This window comes from Cupressus sempervirens, chromosome 10 (genome assembly GCF_028749045.1).
Source record: "Cupressus sempervirens isolate cs-2001-9-10 chromosome 10, ASM2874904v1, whole genome shotgun sequence".
In the NCBI taxonomy this organism is placed as follows: Eukaryota; Viridiplantae; Streptophyta; class Pinopsida; order Cupressales; family Cupressaceae; genus Cupressus; species Cupressus sempervirens.
In genome coordinates this window covers 972,838,011-972,859,407 of record NC_143127.1, presented here as the reverse complement: position 1 = coordinate 972,859,407, position 21,397 = coordinate 972,838,011, and the positions used below count along the sequence as shown (strand labels likewise).

General features: G+C 37.5%; 1 protein-coding gene across 2 annotated transcripts in view; it reads left to right on the top strand.

Moving 5' to 3' along the window:
• The window catches only part of LOC149537226 (uncharacterized), a 214,470-nt gene extending 200,128 nt beyond the window's left edge, over positions 1-14,342 (top strand). Inside the window, exons 7-8 of one of the 2 annotated variants that reach the window (XM_089807416.1) lie at positions 13,508-13,725; positions 13,830-14,342. In XM_089807416.1, coding sequence (XP_089663542.1) covers positions 13,508-13,725; positions 13,830-14,166 — 555 coding nt within the window. In that variant the 3' untranslated portion in view covers positions 14,167-14,342. Of the gene's footprint in view, positions 1-12,394; positions 12,760-13,507; positions 13,726-13,829 lie in introns of those variants that run through there. The other variant, XM_089807417.1, reaches the window with a different exon arrangement.
• Positions 14,343-21,397: the final 7,055 nt, after the last annotated feature.

Below are 21,397 nucleotides of genomic sequence, written 5' to 3'. Positions count from 1 at the left end.
GTTTTCCGTACAGTTTATGTTCTCGTAACCTCTGCAAAACTATCTCTAAGTGCCTTTGATGTTCCTCCTCATTTTGTAAGTATATGAGAATGTCATCTATAAACACCAACACAAATTTATCCAAACAATCTTGGAAAATGCCATTCATAAGATTCATGAAAGTTGTTGGAGTGTTGGTTAATCCGAAGGAGCGTATAGTAAATTCGTAATGTCCATATCTAGTTCTGAAAGCAACTTTGTGAATGTCTTCGTCTTTAATGTGGGGTTGATGATATCCAAACCTTAGGTCGATTTTAGAAAATATAGTTGCACCTCTCATTTGGTCAAATAAATCATCAATTCTAGGAAGTGGATATCTATTCTTAATCGTAACCTTGTTAAAAATCCTATAGTCTGTACACAGTCTCATGTTCTCATCCTTCTTCATGACGAACAACACTAGAGCTCTCCAAGGTGAAACATTGAGTTAGATGATTTTCTTGTCTAGTAAATCTTGTAGTTGTACTTTTACGCTCCATTAACTTGGTAGTGGTCATTCGATAAGGTGCTCTGGATATAGGTTCTGCCCCTAGTACCAAATCTATGGTAAAATCAAATACTGTAGACAGAGGTAATCTTGGGAATTCTTCTAGAAACACATCCTGAAACTTCTTGAGGTATGGATACTTCTCTTCGAAGGATTTCCCCATTTTTTCTCTAATTTCTACATCTTCGAAGATGTAGTCATCGCCATAAGTAGTTTCTGCAGGTTCTCTCATGTCTTCAATTTTTACCGCGAAGATCTCACATCCCTTTCTACTACATCTTTTTAAAGTTGCATGGCTGATATTTGACGTGATTTGATCTTATGTATAATCCCCTCATTGGTTACAGGTTTTCCTTGATCATCTAAACATTCCACTATCTTGGCAAGGCAATCGACCTTAGCCTTATGTTCACTATGCCAATTTATACCCAAGATGATATCATAGGCCCCAACAGGTGCTACATGTAGATTTAGTTTTGTTGAAAAATTCAGAAAGTCAACCTGGGCCTCAAACAGGCACTGCTCTACCTTAGCCCTTGACTTATTTGCATACTCAACAGTCCATGGATTTGCCATAAAACTAGTTCTTCTAGGTAACTTTGGGTATATAAAACATTTTGTCGCCCTTGTATCGATTAATATAGGAATAGGATTTCCGTAGATCTTACCTGGAGTTTCTATTGGGCCCAGTTGTTGTTCTGCTTGTCAATTGTCCAATGCTGCACGAATCCTCTACTGGTAGATAGTCTGTTGCGGCGGTAATGGGGGTCGAGGTTGCTGATTGGTACTTGATTTGTTAGGGCACTTGTTGGCATAATGATCCCCACAACAAGTGTAACATCCTGATGGCGGTCCCTTCTCATTTCCTTTACTGCCTTTGTTTGAGTTGGAGTTACCCTTGAATTCTTTACCACCATTTCCTCTAGGCTTTGGTTTATTGGACTTGAAATTTTTAGAATGCCTTTTATGGGATCCTAAATCTGACCCCCCTATGTTGTAGGTAGTTTTCTTCTTGTTATCCTGGATAGAGTCATCCCTTTTTATTTTGTGTTCCTAGCAAACAACTCTCTCCTCTTCACCCATTTACACTTGGCTCTACTAGCCTTGGGTTCATCCTAAGAGATTGTTGGTAATCATGAGATTCTTATGAATCAGATTTGTTTGTGAAAGCCATTCTGAATTTAACCATAGCTGGTAAATATCAAGTACTAGAGAAATCAGAAGATGCTTCAACCCAAAAATATATAGCCGATCTTACACAACATAAAAATATTATGCTTTAACATTTGCAGAGCATTCCTTTCCGAGGGAATCATAGTAGTTTTGTCCCTACGGGCATACACCTGATGTACATAGATAGGGACTTGTCATACATTAAAAAAAGAGAGCAGAGTCAATGCTTCTTAGATATGCAATCGAGCTTATGATACTACTTCATTTGGAAATGATGAATATTAAAAAATGTTCTTGCATTGAGAAGGCATAGCATAAAATGCAAATAACGTGTGAAATGATATATGACCTGAGAAAAGAAAACAATACAATCGCTTATGGGATTCCTTAGCAACAACTCTGCACGCTATGGCTTCCACCCATGCAGCTTAGTATTGCAGAAATTAGTGTGGTATTATGCTCTAGAATACAGGTAAAAGGGTGAGAGGTTATTTGGTTTAGAGAGCAATTGCATACAAGAATAAGAAAACATGAGAATAATCCTTCAACCGCGAGGAAGGGAGATATAGCCTCCTGCTTCCGGTTACAAGAAGGAGCTTGATATCGGTTAGAAGAACTCCATAAATTCAAATTAAAAAACTAATGCTGATAAGGTGGCAACACTCACTATTTTTGAGTCATAATAAAGCATAAAATTTATATTTTCTCCATGGTTTAAAACAATAACACACACACACACACACACACACACACACACACACACACATATATAAACATTATGTCATCATGCTATTGAATTCTATCTATAATTGTACCTACATTTACATATATCTATACGTGTGTAATTTTGAGAGTGTATATTTCCTTTTATGTCCAGTTTTGTCACAAAAAAAAGATGATCATTCCTGAATAGAATTTACTGGAGTTGATTGTGATATTTTTCAGCACTATTATGTCATTAAATATATGTTATATTTAGTTTGCCTAAGAATTCAAGAGAAACTCCAAGCACAAAATATCTCTGTTAGTTCATCAGCTTTGCAGTAGCATTAAGCTTTCCAAATGTTTGAGAAAATGTCAACTCACTAAATTGAATAAGGGAAATTAGTGTTTGTTTAAGCTAGGTTAGCAGGGGATATTATAGGGGTATTAGAGCGGTTTTCTAACAGCCTATAGAAATTGAGCTTAGTTATTATTTTGATTTAGTGATTGGTATTTAGTGACATGGATGGTGACATGAGATTCATTCCGTGTAGACATTATACCCGAGAAGGGCGTACTTCAGCGCCTAGAGATGGCAAGCTAGATATTTAGTTTGGTTTGTTGGTCACAAGGGTGTTGATAGTATGGTGGGTTCAACTAATATGTGATACAAAGACACTGACACAAGATCCGAGGTTAATAGAGAGGTTTGAGACAAATTAAGAGATCTTGCGCAAGGTCAACACCATGTTGTTGTGGTGCTGCAGTGGCTTTCTCGCATTCTACAACTTCAGGGATGGAGTAGGGAGAGGGCTCAAGATATTTCTGTTGGCTCTTATAGATTTCGAGATAGTGATGGATCCCAAAATGATGATAGATACAGAGATGGAGACCAGGTTTGAGTTGAGGATCAAGACAGGTTAGCTGAGAGAGCTGACAGAATGACTGACACATATGATAGGTTGCAGAGGCTCACGTTTCTGAGACCCAAGGCAGATGCAGTCAGTGTTGAGCTTGAGGCCACTCCTTTTGCTGATGACGTGGTGGCATACTTTGTGGAGTGGGATGCTTTATCGTAGTTGGTAAATCAACATTTGAATTTTGATAGGTTTCTAGCTTAGAAGCGGGAGCATTCCAGGGTGAGGTTGACACTTGAGAGACAAAGGCCTTGATAGACTAATCTAAGAGAGGTTGCTAGTAAGATGACACTAGAGCACTTCGATGGCAGTGGGAGAGTTACAACTCAAGCTTGGATCCACAAGCTCAACACTTATTTGGCTTTGCCTACTATGTCTGAGGTGGATGCTATCAGGTTTGGAGTGTTACATTTGGATCAAGTTGCCCATGACTAGTGGTACCATTGGTTAGTTTCTTTGCGACATGATCAGATCATTTCCTATCAAGAATTTGTGGATCGACTAGTTGAGAGATTTGATAGGAAGGATCGAGAGGTGTACTTCAGAGAGTTGGCATAGCTAAGTCAGTGTGGTGGATTAGAGAGTTACATTGGTGAGTTCTAGAGACTCTCTATTATGGTCTATGATATATGAGAGCGTAGACCAGTGATGTTGGTTGAGCCACTCCGTGGATGGGGAAGTCATTAGATCCATCTACCATACAAGAGGTGATGAGGAAGAAACGAGACTTAGAGTCGTGTTCTTGAAGCAAGGTTACTTCAAAATATTTTGTTTCCCTCCCATGTTGATGAGGAGACTCTGCCAGTTGTTAAGGACAAGGGCAAGTCAGTGGGGAAGATTGATGATACACGTAGAGAAGACTTGCAGAGGAGACAACTTTTCTATTGGTGCGAGGGGCCTTTCTCTAAAGGTCATACTTGTGCATTAAGGCCGAAGTGGGTAGTGAACCATGCCATGCGGGTTTATACTGATATAGTAGGCAGAGTCATCACAACAACTTAAGGATGAGGATGGGGATGATCACAGTGGCAGCAAAGTGTATATGGTGATGAGGGTGCACTGTTTCATATTCAACCCACATGTTGAGGATTTGTATCAGGTGCAAAGTTGGTCAGTGCCTAAGCCAAATTGTTTGCAAGATGGTGGGGTAGACATACTAAAGGAGAGTGTGTTGAGATCTCCTACAAAGTTGTATTGTATTGCATCCTGACTTTACATCATCAACACAGGTATTGGGTGCTATATTGTAGGTTATGTTGTTGGTTTTGATGATGTTGGCATACAATTGGTTCAGTGATGATAGGGATATCACTTGCTTCCTATGGGATCCTAGTGGAGGTTTCAGTGTGTTCCAGGATAGCTTGAAGAAAAACAATCTCAAGGAGGGAGGACTATAATGTCCCCATTTTTGGTGAGCTCCTACAATTGATTGAGTTGGTTCATTATAGCGACCTTTGTGAGCTGACATTGTGATTTGGGGGTCTCAATTGTGGACTTATTATTTGTAGTAAGTCTAATTTGGGCAATTACCATATTTGGCAGTGCAGATAGTGATGTTGATTGTCAGTCATCACCCGCATGACATGAGGCTATTTATTGTGTGAGCTCATATTTATTAATTAATTATTAAAGTTTATATTACTATAATGACACTATTATTATTATATGTTATAAAGTGTTGTTGTGTTGGTGAAGCTTCTTAAGTTAAGTTTCGTTTGGGAAACAAATGCCTTTGGGGGATTATAAATATGAGCTCATTATGAAGGAAAAAAAGCATCCGATTATCTAATTTGCTTTTGTTGATTTGGTGAGTTTTTCTAAGGTTGATTGATTTCTTCTGTGCCCTTATTGAAGTATAAGGCTCTGAAACTTGTTTACTGTACTGGTAAAGAAATCAACGCATACAAACAATGAAACAAAATAGCAGAATTTATTCGCATATGCCAGACATACATTATGCTTGATAAGATTCATTAGTGGATCATAATAATTTACAGTGATCCTAGACGAGATATAAATACTATCCGTCGAACCTTCCTGAAGGAGTCCGTCGGCCACAAACATTATATCCGCTACAAACTTTTTACTTGTCGGCTACAAAATACAAAACACCGACAACAATCATTCCGTCGGCTACAGAAACACCGCTGGGACCATCCAGTCGGCTGACACCATCCCCCCCAAAAGGAAAAGTCATCTTCGGACGACAATTACAAAATATCTAAAACAAAGTAACAAACAAAATACATTAACGAACTAATTACAATCAGATAAATCTGCTTCTGACACATCACTGTCACTTCGTCTCGTGCCTATAGCCTCTACTAACACAACACTCTGCCTCCTCAATGAAGCTGACCTTGATAGCCACCTGTGCTGCTTTCTCTGTTTTCAATTCCTCGGTACCCTAAGCCAAGTGTCGCTGCACTACCTCCAACTAGATGATTAGCTCCTCTCGAGCTCTCTACGCATCCACCAAGACAGCCTCCCGGCCAACACCTACTCCCAGTGCCTCTGGTACACAGAAAGTCCATGCCTGCAGCAACTTCAACTCTTCTCAATTGGTCAGACTCCCACGACTGATATCCGCAACGACTAGGGGTCCAACAATCTTTGGCTGAAACAACTCCTCTGGCAATGAGAAGCTCAATAATTCTTCCAGCAATGAAAATAATCAAACAATCTATTCCTTCCGAAATTGCTTGTTGCAAATCGCATTAAATTTAGGCTTCTCTAGAAACCGTCGAGCTAACGCGCTTGGAAAAAAATGCAAAGCCGCGGGGCAGTCTGTGGGAAAATGCGAAAAAGACTCCGCTGAGAGATGTGGACAAACTCCATTGGCGCTTGATGAAGAACTCTGCGGGAAAAGGCACACCCCGTGGACAAGAAAGGTCTTCGCGGGAAGATAATAGACAGATCACAGACGATCGCCCGCGGAATAATGGAAGCCCCATGGGAAAAATATCACTGCCAAACAATATTTACAAACTCTCGCGGCAGGACAAACTCTCGAGATTTGAGACCCGCAGGTATATATAAAAACAAAAAAAACACCCGCGGATGAAATTATTTAAGGCGGAGATCTGGCAAGATGACCCCGTGGACCAGACAAGCCTGTGGAAAGAGGACCTCCAGACAGCTTGCCGTGGAGAGGTGCCCGCAGAGCACCTCCCGTGGAAGAGGTCCGTGGAACACCTCCCACGGATAGGTGCCCGCAGGGCACCTCTCGCGGAGGAGGTCTGCGGAACACCTCCCGCGGAGGAGGTCCGTAGAACACCTCCCGTGAAGGCTTTTTTTAAACATTTTTTTAAAAATTTTTAATTTAAAAATAAAATAAAATAGAAAGACAGCACCTCAATTTTGCCTCCAGGCATCGCCATTCTGCAACGATGACGGAGTCAGCTGGCCATTCTGTGACAGCGACGAAGTCTTCCTGGCACCATATATTTGCAATTTAAATCTGTTGACTACCGGAGGCAACTCTTGCTCGTCCAATGTCTCCAATTTTATCACCTGATTGTCGCCGACCTCCCGGGTCTGATATGGTCCAACCCATCTTGCCTTAAACCTTTCCTATTTCATTTCATCCCAACCATCGTACTTGAGTACCAACTGCCCTGGCTGAAACCTATTGAGTTTGTCATGCCACGCCTTATGTCTGTTCTGTGTTACCTCCGTCGCTCACTGTGCCTGTGGTCGTCGCGCATCTAGCTTATTTCCTTGTTGTCGGTACCCTTCAAGTAATTTTATGGTGCGATGCATTCTTTCCCTCCCATGCGGTTCGTGCACCGTGTACCGAATGGTGGAATCTTTCTTTTTTTTGGGTTTGGACTGTATGTTCTTCTCCTCAACTTCAGTCGTACTCGCCTTTCCTTCTTTTGCTTCTCTATATTCCATCGGACATTCATTTACTTTTGTTTTCTCACCTTCATCGACCCTTAACATATTACAACTCGGAAAGAGTTCGTAGTCTTCTATCTGCCAATGGTAAAGGCCATTCACCGAGTCTAGGTCATCATCATTTGATCCTCCTAGTGTTAATACTCCTCCGTTGTTTGGTTCCATTCTCCTCTTTCCTTCATCGTCATTTCTTTCATCATCACTGTCGCCTTCACCTTTCGAGTCTGACGATGTTGCCTCACCTACCATTTGTGTGTGCAGGTCAATTATGAATCTTTTGCCTCCGTGCTCCATTGATAGGGTATTTCGTTTCCAATCATATTTTACTTTTGCTTGCACCAACCAATCCCATCCCAGAATAGCATCATATCCTTTTCTTTTCAATGGAATGACCACAAAATCCAATAAAAATGGTTTCGTACCAATGGTTACCGGTTGCGCCCTCAAGGTTCCTAACGGTTTGATTCCGTGCTAGTCCACCGTGAGCAATTGGAATGTAGGTGGCCACAGCGTCGGCTTTCCCAACTTCTTCCAAGTATGCTCCGGCAACACATTCACGCCGGACCCTCCGTCGACAATTGTGTCTATCAGAACGTTTCCCAAAATCCCCATCTTGACGATCGCCGGATGCCGTCCGGATGTGAGTGCAAATAGCATTGGGTTTGTTGTCATCACTTCCTTACTGTCCCTTCCTGTGTCCTCCGTTGCTTTCGAAAACGGTATATGATTCAGAATGGCCGTCCGTAACTGGGGCATTGTGAGGTGGTCACTTATCTTGATTGGTATCTCCGTTTGTAAGATTTGTCATACAATGTTTTGTTCTGCGAAGTTCCTTGCCAAGGTGCTAGTGATGTCCTTCAACTGAGATGTCCCCGCCGACGATGCCTTTGCAATTTCCGCTTGCGCTTCCTCCAGTTTTCTCTTTTCCTCCGCTTGCCTCCGTGTAATTGCCAGAACCTCCTCTACATCCGTGCCAACAGTGATCAAGTTTACTCCAGACTTTGGACACTTGGAATCTTCGTGATCGCCGGGTCCGCACCATCTGCATAATAATTTCGGTGTGTTTGCCGTTGTACAATTCTGCGCAAAATGACCCCACAAATTACATGCTTGGCATTGAATGATAGGCCGTCTGTTTGCATCATACTGGGTTCGACTTCGGCTCTGGTTATTATTGTTATTATTCACATTGTTGTTATTTTGCCCTCTATTATTATTCTTGTACCCTTTGGATGTGGCACCTGCGCTATTCGTATTTCTGCTACTGCCCGACGGTGAAGCCTCTTGTGTAAAAAGCACCTGCGGAGATCCTCTTGTCTTCATGTTAAAGGGGCACTCTTTTGTCGAATGGCCCATGATTTGACAAATGTCGTAGAATTGATTCTTTGGACATGATTCTTTAGTATGACCGTCGGTCTTGCACTCCGTGCACCACAACTCACTGCTTTTTGGCTCCTTCTGCATGTTTTTAAACTCCATCATGCGGATCATGTCCTTCTGTAAAGCGCGGACCTTCTTGCTACTGCCTTCATTGTCGCTGCTATCTTCTCCGACAGGCTCGTCGTCATCAGAATTAGATGAGCTAGTGTTCTTCTTCTTCTTTGTTTTCTGCTCACTTTCAAGGTCCAATGCTTTGTTATAAGCTTTTGTGTATGACGACGGTGGCACAATTTTCATTTGCCTCCGCAACTTCGAGCGTAGGCCTTCCACGAACCATCTTTTTTGAAGTCCGTCTGTCGGCTTACTTTCCATTTTGTTTATCAAGTCTTTTAATTTCCTGGCGTAAACGCGGACGGTTTCGTTCTTCCACTGTTTAGTATTGAAGATCTTTGCTACAATTTCATTATCATCCTGCAACAGTTTAAATTTTGCCAAAAACTCCTTTTTAATGTTATCCCAACTATTTAGCTTTTATGGATCCGTATCCGAAAACCAATCAATCGCCACACCCCGTAGGGTTGCCGGAAATTGCTTGACCCATTCGTTGGCATCTGTGATTCCATTTGCTCACCAGATCGTCTCACATGTCTTATAATGTCGGATGGGATCGACTATACCATCGCCCTCAATCTTCGGCAGCTTTTCTTTGGGTCTCGCCATCACAACTGAATTTGGTAGAGAATCGTTATTGGGTCCTGCAACACTGGCGCTGTTTACTCCAACACCGGAGGTCTGCACTCCCGCACCAGTGGTTTGCACTCCCACATCGGAGGTCTGAACTCCCACACCGGAGGTCTGCACTCCCACACCGGCGGTCTGAACTCCTACACCGGAGGTCTGCACTCCCACACTGGTGGTCTGAACTCCCACACTGGAGGTCTGAACTCCCACACCGGAGGTCTCGACAGCTGCGAACCTTGGTGAAGAAGAAGGATCTTCTAAAGTTGTCTCCCGTGGAAGTGTATCCCGGATGAAGAGGTCACTCCACGCTCGTGCTCCCTCGGCACTCCGAGCCGTGTGAGTTGATGCTCTTCCGTTTGAATTCTCTTCCCTCGGCGAACACAATTTCAAGAACGCCTCCTGTGCTTCTTCCAACAACTCCACCCACTATCGAGTCTCCTCCAGCAATTCCTCCGCGCTTCGGTTTCTGTCAGCAATCTTCTGGAATCTCCTCCAGCGCTCTACCTGCTGTGCCAGAATTAAATTAGCTTGAGCTGTGCGAATCTCATCTTTATCCTTCACCGTGTTCTTATTTTTATTCAACAGATTCGGCATTTAATTTCCATCCGCCTGCCTGCGTACCAGGTCCATTGGGCAACGGCGCCAAATGTTTACTGTACTGGTAAAGAAATCAACGCATACAAACAATGGAACAGAATAGCAGAATTTATTCGCATATGCCAGACATACATTATGTTTGATAAGATTCATTAGTAGATCATAATAATTTACAATGATCCCAGACGGGATATAAATACTATCGCTGAACCTCTTCCCGAAGGAGTCTGTCGGCCACAAACATTATATCCGCTACAAACTATTTACCCATCGGCTGCAAAATACAAAACACTAACGACAATCATTCCGTCAGCTACAGAAACACCGCTGGGACCATCCAGTCGGCTGACAAACTAAGAATTGTATTTGATTCCACAACTGAGGTATTGAGGATTAAATTCTGAGAGTTGTTGGAATTGAATTATTGATTCCCTACTGTTCTTACTATATTCAGGAAATCTATCCAATTTGAATATTATTTGCTTCTGTGTTTTGGCTGAGGGTGTGAAAGTTGGGAATTGTCTGAAAGAGCAATTTGCCAATATTTCTTACTGTATATCACAGTGTCTAAAAAGTGGTTGTATTTTGTGAAATCAACTGCTTTGAGGAAGGAATTAACCTTCTGTGATCTAATTGTACCTGCGTTTGGTTTGGAGAATTCACTGTGCATTCTTAAGGGCTGCCGTCACCTCTCAAGGTAGCAATCGACTTAGACATTGCCGTTTTTGCCTTAGGAAAGGCTGTGGGTGATCATGGAGGGCCTGCGTCACCTTCTACAAGACCTTTGAACAAATCCCCAGGCCTGCGATTTGATGTTAGTGGCTTGCAACATGCCCAGCGACCATCAGTAAGGGCCTGCGATTATTGATTAGGGGTCTGTGTTAAAACTGGAATTCTGTGGTTGCATGTTACATGCCTGCATTTGAATTTCTTGCGGCCCATGTTTATCAGTTCAAAAGTCTGCAGTCACATTTGGGGGCTGCAATCATGAATTGGTGCCTGCGAACTTGATTCTGGAAGCTTGCGTTGGAACACTGGCCGTCATTGTTTATTGAACAGCGTTAGAGAAAGCCCGCAAAGATTGCAATCAGAGTTATATCAGAATGGAATGATGATCACCTGCTGCAATTCAATTAATAGCTGGAGTTACAGGTTCCATGTTTGCTTGTGAATTTTATGTAGAAGTCTATTAAACTATAATAGATAAAGATGCAATGGAATCTCATTTTCAGAATTGATTGCTAGCCATTTATTCAATGTCCAGAACTGTCACAAAAAAAAAGATGATCTTTCCTGAATAGAATTTTCTGGAGTTAATTGTAATATTTTTCAGCACTATTATTCCATTAAATATATGTTATATTTAGTTTGCCTAAAAATTCAAGAGGCCAACTCCAAGCACAAAATATCTGTCATTTCATCAACTTTGCAGTAGCATTAAGCTTGCTTTCCAAAGGTTTGATGGAATGTCAACTCGCTAAATTAAAATAAGGGAAATTACTGTTTTTTCAAGCTAGGGCTAGTAGGGGATATTACAGTTTCCATCCCCAGGATCCTAAAATGAAGTTGAGCTTCCCAAAATCTCAGCAAGAGATATCTGAAATCAATTCACAATTCCAACCATGCTGAAAATTCAACTGCCTTCTATTAATGCTCAAAGTAGTAACCTTTCAAATTCCCTCTCCTCTGTTTTCGCCTTATTCCTCTTTTGTTAACTCTTATCCCATTTTATCATATTGAATTGACCTTTTTATATATCTCCATTAAGCTCTCATAAACCAAATTTTAATATTACATGAATTTGACCCTGAATTCCCAGATGCCCCAAGAAGCGGACATTACAATAGGCTACTTTAGGTATTATGCCTTGCACTTAAATAATAAGATGTCTCCTTAGGGGCAAATTTTTGACTTTGTTTCTGTCCTTGGATGACATTCCATTTTTGGTGTTGGATTTGGAATGATTTTGCATTGCTTTGGACGTGTAGTTGTCTTTTGAAATAGGGATCATGGTTTTGTATTTTTATGTCTTCAGCAACTCTAAGGCTTATTTATCTTATATTTTTTAGCAGCTGTTTACTTATTCTTATTGCAACTATATTTCTGCTTGGCAGAGTTGTCTATCATATTTATTTTGTTTTAATAACGTTGTCTACTGGAAATGATTCAACTTCCTTGAGTAAACCCTGTTTCAGTTTTTTGATGAAAATTACTCATTTCTGCACATGGGCAAGCTGTCCTCTTGGCCTCTTACTCGATTACCTAGCTGTAGGCTTATAAATAAGGTCATCCATGTATTTAGATAAACCCATTGATTGAGTCTCATTCACTTCTTCATTCTGTCCTTTACAATGTTGCAAAGCAAATACTCTTTGAGCTCAGATGACAGATCTGGGTTTCAAAAACATTTGATGAAATGTGTTGGATAACTCTATTCATTATCTACTCGTGTGTTTAGGTACTTGGGTGTTTCCTCAGAATTCTGACATTTGATCTAGAGCTACATAATACAGTCTGCACTCGATTTCAACTTACAATTTGTGTTGCTTGATTTGTAATAGAAATCCACTTGTTACATTTCTTTGATTTGTACACATTCAGGTTCATTCTTGTCTATCTTCTCTCAGTATCTTGTAAATGAGTAAATAGATTTTAACGGATATGATTACTTGTACTGACATTGAATGAAGGTATTAGGAATTTAGGATAATAGCACCCATTTGAGGAGGTGCAATTTTGATGATGCTGACATTATTTATTAATCAGTTAATAAGCTGCAGCCATCTGTTAGATAACTGAGCTGCAGCCATGTATAAATATCAATGATTAAGTTTTGTTTCTTCTTTCTTTTTTATCATTTCAGAAGCATCATGTACAATATATGAACATTGTTGTCTAGCCCTCTTCACTATCTACTATGTATGCTAATAGTTTGCGTATTTATCTTTTAGGTGCTTCAGTGATTACTTTATATTTTGATATCTGATTTTGTTCTACAATCTTTACCCACAATCTATTTATTCTTATAATTTGTTTTGGTTTATATAGATTTTGAATGAAAAAGGGCCTATGTACCTTACTTTCAGGTTTACAGGATTCTGATTCATTCCTGACCATATAAAGTTTCTTAACTGTATTGCATTACCCTTTCTCTATTTGGATTTGTTACAGCTAGACTGCTGTTAAAATGCCTCCTTTAGAATATAGCAGTTTTTTGCTTGCAATATTTTATTGTATGAAAATCTAAGTGCTTTGCATTTTTAAAATTGGGATATGGAAGAAACAAACCAGTTGGAAGTTGGAGGGGCAATTTGAATGCAAAACTCATTGTGAATCTTTTGACTCTGAAGCAATTGAACTCTAGATAAAGTACTGTTGGGTTTAATGAAGTGAAACATATGCTAAGGAACTCTAAAATCAATCAAGTTTTTCAAGTTTCGTTGGTACAGCATAATGTATTTGCCTTGAAGAAAGCTTTTCATCCACGTGTCTATGATTTATAATGTTATGTTTAAAGATTTTGTCTTTAGAATTCGTTTGAATGATATGAATTGAGCAACTTTTACGGTAGGTTGTATTCTTTCTGGAAGAGTTGGGCCTGGATAGTGAGAGCGTGGGGAAAGTATTGAGAAGATCTCCAGAAATCTTTTCATCCAGTGTTGAGTATACTCTTAGGAAGGTAAACTTCCTCAGTGATACGTATGGTCTTTGTGATTATCGTCTGTTGCGAGTTGTGCAGAAATTTCCTGAGGTTCTAACACTGAACATGGAACAATCAGTGACATCGCGGTAATTTTTTTGTATTTATTCTAGTTCTACTGTATTGTGCCATGTTATCTTTATTAGTGTTGGTTATGCTAAATAAAATTAAATCTAATTTTGTATATTTGCAGATTAGAATACCTGGAGAGTGCAGGTTTTTCCAAGAAAGATGTGGTATTCATGGTATATGGGTTTCCGCCATTGTTGGCTTACAACATTGAAGGAGTTCTTAAACCAAAACTAGAATTCTTGGTCAATACCATGGGTAGATCAATAAAGGAAATAGTAGCATATCCTAGATATTTTAGCTACTCATTGGAGAAAAAGATAAAGCCTAGGTTTAGAATTTTGCATAATCGCAAAATTCAGTGTGATCTGAAAACAATGCTATCAAAAAATGATGAAGAATTTGCTGAAGAATTTCTAGGTATAGGTCGAATGCTTGTACCTCCTATAGACTATATATAAATGAAATAGGTAGTAAAATTGAACTACTATTATGGCTGTGTGAATATGCAAAGCAAATGCAAATTACCACTTCGTCTGTCATTCTGTTATGTTTGAAGTTGTATGTCATATTTCCTCTAATTTACTGGAAGATTTCTTACACAATAGCATTTTGTGATTCACCAATTCTCAAACAAGCAGACTCTAGTTATCGATGTGCATGATTAAATGGTTTAGAACCTTATTCATTTATGTGAAAATTATTAAAATACCAAATTGCATGTTGCACCAAATGAGGTGTCCTGACTCTAAAGAAACATCGTGTAGCTTATATTTTGAATTTAAAGTAGCAGTATACAAATTACTCTGACCACTTATGTTTTGAGGCACAATACTTTTCTCTTTTTTTCATGGTATTGATAACTAGACAAGAATGCTAGGAGATTAGAAGTATCACGCATCGCCCTATGGGAATTGGTTGCTCCTAATGAACCCCTCTTGTCTGTGAAGGCTTATGTGCATGCGACCATTGAAGTGTTCTTGAACTCTTCTCGGCAAACAAGATCCGTTCCTCGGTAGTAGCTAGGGGAGGGGGGGATCGAATGAAGGGGTGTGAGGAGAGAAGTTCTTCTCTGAGAGATTTATTCTTTGCATCTATGCAGGAGCACCTTCTATTGCCACCCAACCCCAAACTACTATATGCACCCACTCATCTCCTGCTTGCAGAGATTGACTATCGATTTGCTCAAACCGATCTAATGGTTATGTAATATATAGGGTCCTCAAGCACAGCCAAGTGTAATTTGTCGACTAACTATTCCTCCAAATGGGCTAAACTAGTACTTAATAGTGCGAGTGAGGCACGACATTCACCATTCCCAACCAACTATAGTTCACACAAGGCGGCCAATGGAATTCATTCATCCATTCACAATTCGTTCACATATATGTGAAGCTAGGCTTATTTACTTTTCATGGAAATAATGGCTTATGCGGTTATTTTCGTTGATGACAATTATTGTGTTTTTGAAAGGATTTGCCTAATAGATTTGTTTGATGTGAAACCTTTAGTTCTAAAGCTGGGTAATATGGCAACCCTCATTTGCCAAGAAACTAGATTTAGCATTCACACATTGCATTTTTTTTGTTACTATCCCCATTATTTGATCCTCTAGGGCCCGTTTGGTTGCTGGAATATGAAGAGAAAATTAGAATATGTTTTATATTCGTTGTTTGGTACGTTCAATCAAAATTGGGAATAGGAAGGCATATTCCAACTTTGTACCTAAAATGAGTATATGTCTATGCCAAAAAATATTTGTTATTGGAATAGGCTATTCCTATTCCCAATCTGATTTTAATTTTTTAAAAAATATTACTATTATTATTTTTAAATTTTAAAACTTTTTTTGGTAACATTTTTTTTTAACATATTATTATTCTTATATATATTTGTTAAAAAAATGAAATAAATTATATTTCTCATTAACTTGAATGAATAAAATAAAATGAAAATAAATTAACCTTTTTACCATTCTTGAAAAAATTAACCAAGAAATAATAAATTAAAACAAAAAAATTTAAGTGAAATATTTTTAAAAATACAAAACTTAACCTTAGTCCTATTCTATTTTTATACAACCAAACAATAGATTAACATATTCCCAATCGAATTCCAAGTGAACCAAACAGGATTGGAATTCTCTTTTTCTATTCCCATTCTCCATTTCCATTCCCATTCCATTTTTCTATTCTAATTTTCAATTCTTATGCTAGCAACCAAATGAACCCTTATGGTTTGGATTTAGTACTGTCCTCACTAATCAGGATAAGAATACTTGCAAAACCAACGTTAGAATTTTAAAAATACTGAATTATAGTCTGCTTTCTATACTAATCCTAACCTTAAAGACATCTCCATATCGATTTTGATAACCCTCTTAAGGATCCTTAGGTCCCCAATTACTTCTCTGTCTTCTATGAAGTGCTCCCTTTAAGGTCCTTCCTAGAATATATATTATCTATCTAGGGCCTTTATCACATATGCATATGTTAACATTTACAAAATATTCTGGCCTTGTAACCAAATTTAGATAACTCTCTTGCCAAAGGGACTCTCTTGATCTTAAGCTATTAAGATCACTCTCTTCTCAAAGGGACTCTCTTAATCTTAACAATTAATCATATTAAGTTTAGCTTTTTCCTAATACAACATATTTATGCATGTACACATTCTTTTGTATATAAGTTATTCACCAAGTAAACATTCATACCTTCCTTAATAAAGCATTCATACTTACCTTAAGTGTGTTTGAATTCCTTTGACTGAAGGGATACAACTTGACTCGGATACTTCAATCTCCTTCTGTGGTCTTATCAATGTTCAACTCCCAAAATATGATGATCCCTTACTTGCATCTTAGTTTCATTAAATATGTGACTTGGGCTCACTAAGCGACGCGACCAGTGGAAAGCCCATATGTTTGCATAGGTAGGACATCTTATGCGTTAGTTTGCACATTGATTGATTCATCCATGATGTGTTTATTACTTAAATTGGTGTTTGAATCCTTTCATTAATTTAATCACATGTGAGTATGCTTTGCTCGGTAACTGCACCTTATTTGTGGTAAATAACATTCTCATGGTCAACAATAATAATGGAGAAGTATAAACTATAAAAGGTGACATCCTCATTCTAATATGATGAAATAAGATAATATATTGTTGAATTTTCCAAATCATTGCAAATGTAATAACATTGCCATGAATTCAGTATGTGTTTTTCAAATGCAACATCCTCTCACATTTATATTGAGTATAGGGAAAGAATAGACATGTTCCTTTGTGGGACATGTTTATTTGATATACACACAAATATAAAAGATAAATACATTCAAATTGACTAAAACTTTAACATATATTAAAATGAGAATATATCAACATTCTAATATTATGGAATGAAATAGTATTTAAGAGTACATGTGAGGCCTCGCCCCGACCCATCGTAGCATAGTGATACATTACTACTATTTTTGTTATCTGCGACTCGAGATGTCGGGACATTATCTGATGATTAGAACATATTTTATTTTTTCATGTTGTGTGATGTTATTTCCAGATATATTTGATGATTGTCATTTAATGATCTTGTATATGTATGTTGATGAAATCAGTAAAATTGAGATTTGATTCAAGATATTTCAATGGTTAAGAATTATGTAGGATGAAGAAACTCTTATTTGATGCATGTTTTAATTTATGAAAATTTTGATACATATACGTTTATATACATGTGACTTTCAGAACTACTGATGTGTGCAATGAGTGTGCAGATATTTAGCCGAGGAACCCTACGGAGGAACAAAAATTGATCTCTATGTGCTAAAATTTGGAAACTCTATTGTTCGTAATTGTGTTCTTTCAGTGTCGCTTGACACTCGTAAAATGTTTATGTACTTAATTTGCTAGTTAGAGTTGTTAGATGGACCTATTTTATTTCTAGATTTTTATTTTGACTCTAACCTCTTCCCTAAGGCTTTAAAACATGTTTTTTTTCTAACCTAAGGGTATGGGTATGGGTTAGGGGTCTTTTCCAACCCCTAAGCCCCTAGCTTTGACTTTTGAGGGCACTCAAAAAGTCCCTTTTTGCCTTTGTGCGAAAATTGCAAGTGGTTGTCATGAGTTGTCTTACCCCACCTCCTTTTTAGGGTTTAACCATGGTGTAGGTTGTGTTAGGAGTTTCTAGAGTGGCTAAGTGGGTGGAGATAGTTATTGCTCTTTTTGGGTGGTTGAGTTGGAGGCTTATTAGAGGCCTTCCTTTGTTTAGTGGTTTGGGTTACCCAATCTCTACTTTTGGAGAGGATTTCTTGAAGCTTGAAGGAAGGAGGGATACTCTACTCAAATTGGTTCATTGCCATTACCTCTTTGTGAAGGTAGGAAACTCCCATTTTCCCTTATTCAGTGTTTATGATTGGTTTCATGTTCTTGTTACCTTGTTATTGTTTTACTGTTGTATGGTTGTGGGTATGTTGGGAAGTTTTGTAAATCATGTCATTTTGGTTGTTTTCCCTTTGTTGTTTATGTTTGAAATTTTGAGTTTTCCTTGCATGGGTGTTTTGGTATTACTCACCCTAGGAGAGGGCAGAAGTGACCAATTTTGGGAGAGGTCTGTTTAGTTGGACTCCAACCTGTGTAGAGTCTCTTCTCAGGATGAGAAGAGGGATAAAGGGTAGGGTGTTATGGGCCCCTACCCGTCAGCACAAACCTGGTATGAGTATGGCAAGTTTAAATGGAAGAACGGAAGTTCTTGGTTATTGGCCCCGATTGGGCATCTGAAATGGTGTTGTGCTTGACTTCTCTAGTTGGAAGAATCCACCTTTCCCTAGTCTTGATTTATTGTGAATCCTTTTGTGTAAACCATGTATGATTATGCATGCTTGATGTTCTTTTGGTTCTGCTTGGTTGACACCCGATCAATTATTGGTTTCCTCCATGGTTCTTGAAATGAGATTCATAAAATATTACAAACTCCTTGATTATGATCATGAGGAAAATTTGATTTAATTGTTGAAATTTGGGATTGAGATCCTATTGTAAATTATATTTTAAACTTAGTTGTAATGGCAACGAAGCCGGGTTTTCTTCCTGGTTCTTTCTCGACTGAGCCCTTGAATCAGGTTGGCCAATAAAATTGGTGTTGAGTAAAGTTGCTTGTCATATGATTTAATCTTAAATTTTAAAATTGGGTGGATGCATATCAAATAGGATGAAAATGATGGCATTCAATTATGCAAATTTTGAGTTTCAAGTATGTTAAGAAAAAGAAAATAAATGGAAATGTTGTTGATTCAATTAAGCAAAAACTTCATGTTTCTTTATATGTTGAAAACAAGATAATCATTGTTGAATGAAAAATTTAGTTTCTTAGTTATTGAAATTAAATCAATTCTTGCATTGTGGCTCAAATGGATAATTGAATCTATTGGCTTATTAATTTGCAAGTGGTCCTATTAGATTTTCTTTTTAAAAAAAAAAAAAAAGTGTGCCAAGAGAGCAAAAAAAACTCTATGGTTTTTGTATGGGGAGCAATTTAAATTCTCCCATTGAGACAAAGAATATTCTTAAAGATATTCCAAGATTTAAAAGTTAAATATAAAAAGCAATATACTTATAATAACATGAAAAGGTATAAATTAACAATTATCTAACTTACTATCCTTAATATCCTTTCTCACCAACTTTTCTTTATTCATTTAAACCTACGTATCACATGCGCCCTATTTGTAAAGGAATGCATTGTGTTTAAGACTTCAGAGGTTGAATTTAATGCCAAGTCTTTGGCCACCTCATGGCATCGCATCCACCCCTCTCTTTTCAAAATTTTGGCGTAGTGAGCAAGACCAACTTGTATCATGGACAGTGCGAAATGTTTTTAAAAAGATTTCATTGCTTTTCTCCATCTTCTTTTTGCCGATATTTATGCTGCCCTCTCGTACCGTAGGTCAGACCTGTGCAAGGCTTTCGCATGGCATGAACATTGGTCCACGTGAGAGTCTTGGGAGGCGCCCAGAGACATGAGAATTCGCAGCTCAGCAACCCTTAGATTTGGCATTTATTGTGAATATTTTGTTAAGGAGGTTAATTGTTTTGCTAGCTTCTACCCTTAGCTTTCCTTGCTTACCTTGGACGCTTCATCACACTTGAGCGTGGTCAGGGTTAGTGGGTTTGGGGCAGAGAGCCAAGCCTCCTTGGTAAGCGCTTGGTAGGCGTCAGTCTTCGGGATCTGCGCTTGGGTATTGGAAATTTATGTGATGTGGTTTGGGTAGAAGTTAGTGCTAGGCTTAGGATAGTTTAGTAAGTTGTTCTTTAGTTAAAGTTTTAGGTTAGTCTTAATTGTTAGTTTAGAGTTAGAATAGAGTTAGGTGTTAGTATAGGGTTAGTTTAGTTTTTACTCAATTTTAGATTAGTATGTTATTAGCATTAGATTGTTAGGATTAGTTTTGTTGATTAATGATTAATCAATGTTTTGTTATAGCTTAGTTTAGTTCATTTTAATTTAAGAGTAGTTTAAAATTAAAGTTAGTTAAGTTTGTAGATAGCCTTGTTTAGGAAATGTATTTGCTTTTATGTTTTAGAATCTAGTCAGTTAATTTAATAAATGGATTAGTAGTAAATTTGGTTATGTTAATACATTTATGTAGTTAATTGTTTTTAATATTATATTAATGTGTTATAGTTTTAGATTTTAATTAGTTAGTAATTTTAAATAGATATATATATATATATATATATATATATATATATATATATATATTTCTTAATATAGTTAGTAGCTATTATAGTTTTAATTTGGCGTTATTTGAAATGGTGTTAGAATGGTGATTTTATTTGAATTAAAAAAGATACGTTTAATTTTGTTATAATTTAAGTATCATGTTTGAACTTATGCAACTTTAGGTCTCTACTAATATGTTTTTTTTTTAAAACTAATTTTAATGTATTATTGATTTAGTTAGCTGATAGTAAATGAAATTTAAATTTAATAAGATTAGATAGTTAATTTGTATGTTAAGATAGTCGAAATGTTTAAAGTTAATAAATTTTAGATATATATATTTAGTTTAATTTTAGTTAATCGTTTTTCTTAAAAGTGACTTTACAATATCAATTAGATTGTAAATCAATATTGTCAAAGAGATTTATAGTTGTTTTTTGATTTAGATACCTTTCAATGAATCTAAACTCGAATACTTTTACGTTGTCATTTAAATAATTGTTTCATATTGTTGAAAGTTAATGTAAGAACATGAGTTTATCGATATCAATCTTAACGATGTAATCATCCTCATGTTTGTAATCTTAAGATGTAATGAAGAGAACCGGCACTAAAACTACTATCAATCTTTTCAACTTAGAGTATGTTTAATTATTAATATTTAAAAGAAAAAAAAAGAAGAAAAGTGTATGTTTTTGCCCTCGTAGTTTGGGCATGACAGTACAAATAAAATAATATTCTTGATAGGTTTATTAATTGAATTTAAATGATAATGCATATTGATGAATAAATTGTATTAATTTGATTAATGAATAAGGAATTAACAATTATTCGCATATCATTGATAATGAGAATATACTGGTCTAGTGCTATTAGTTAATACATGACTTAATCAAGGTTCATTGCAGTCTTTTTGTCTCAAATTTGCTTGTCCTGAAGCAACTTAAGGATTTTTTTCTTTTTCCCTTGAAGAAT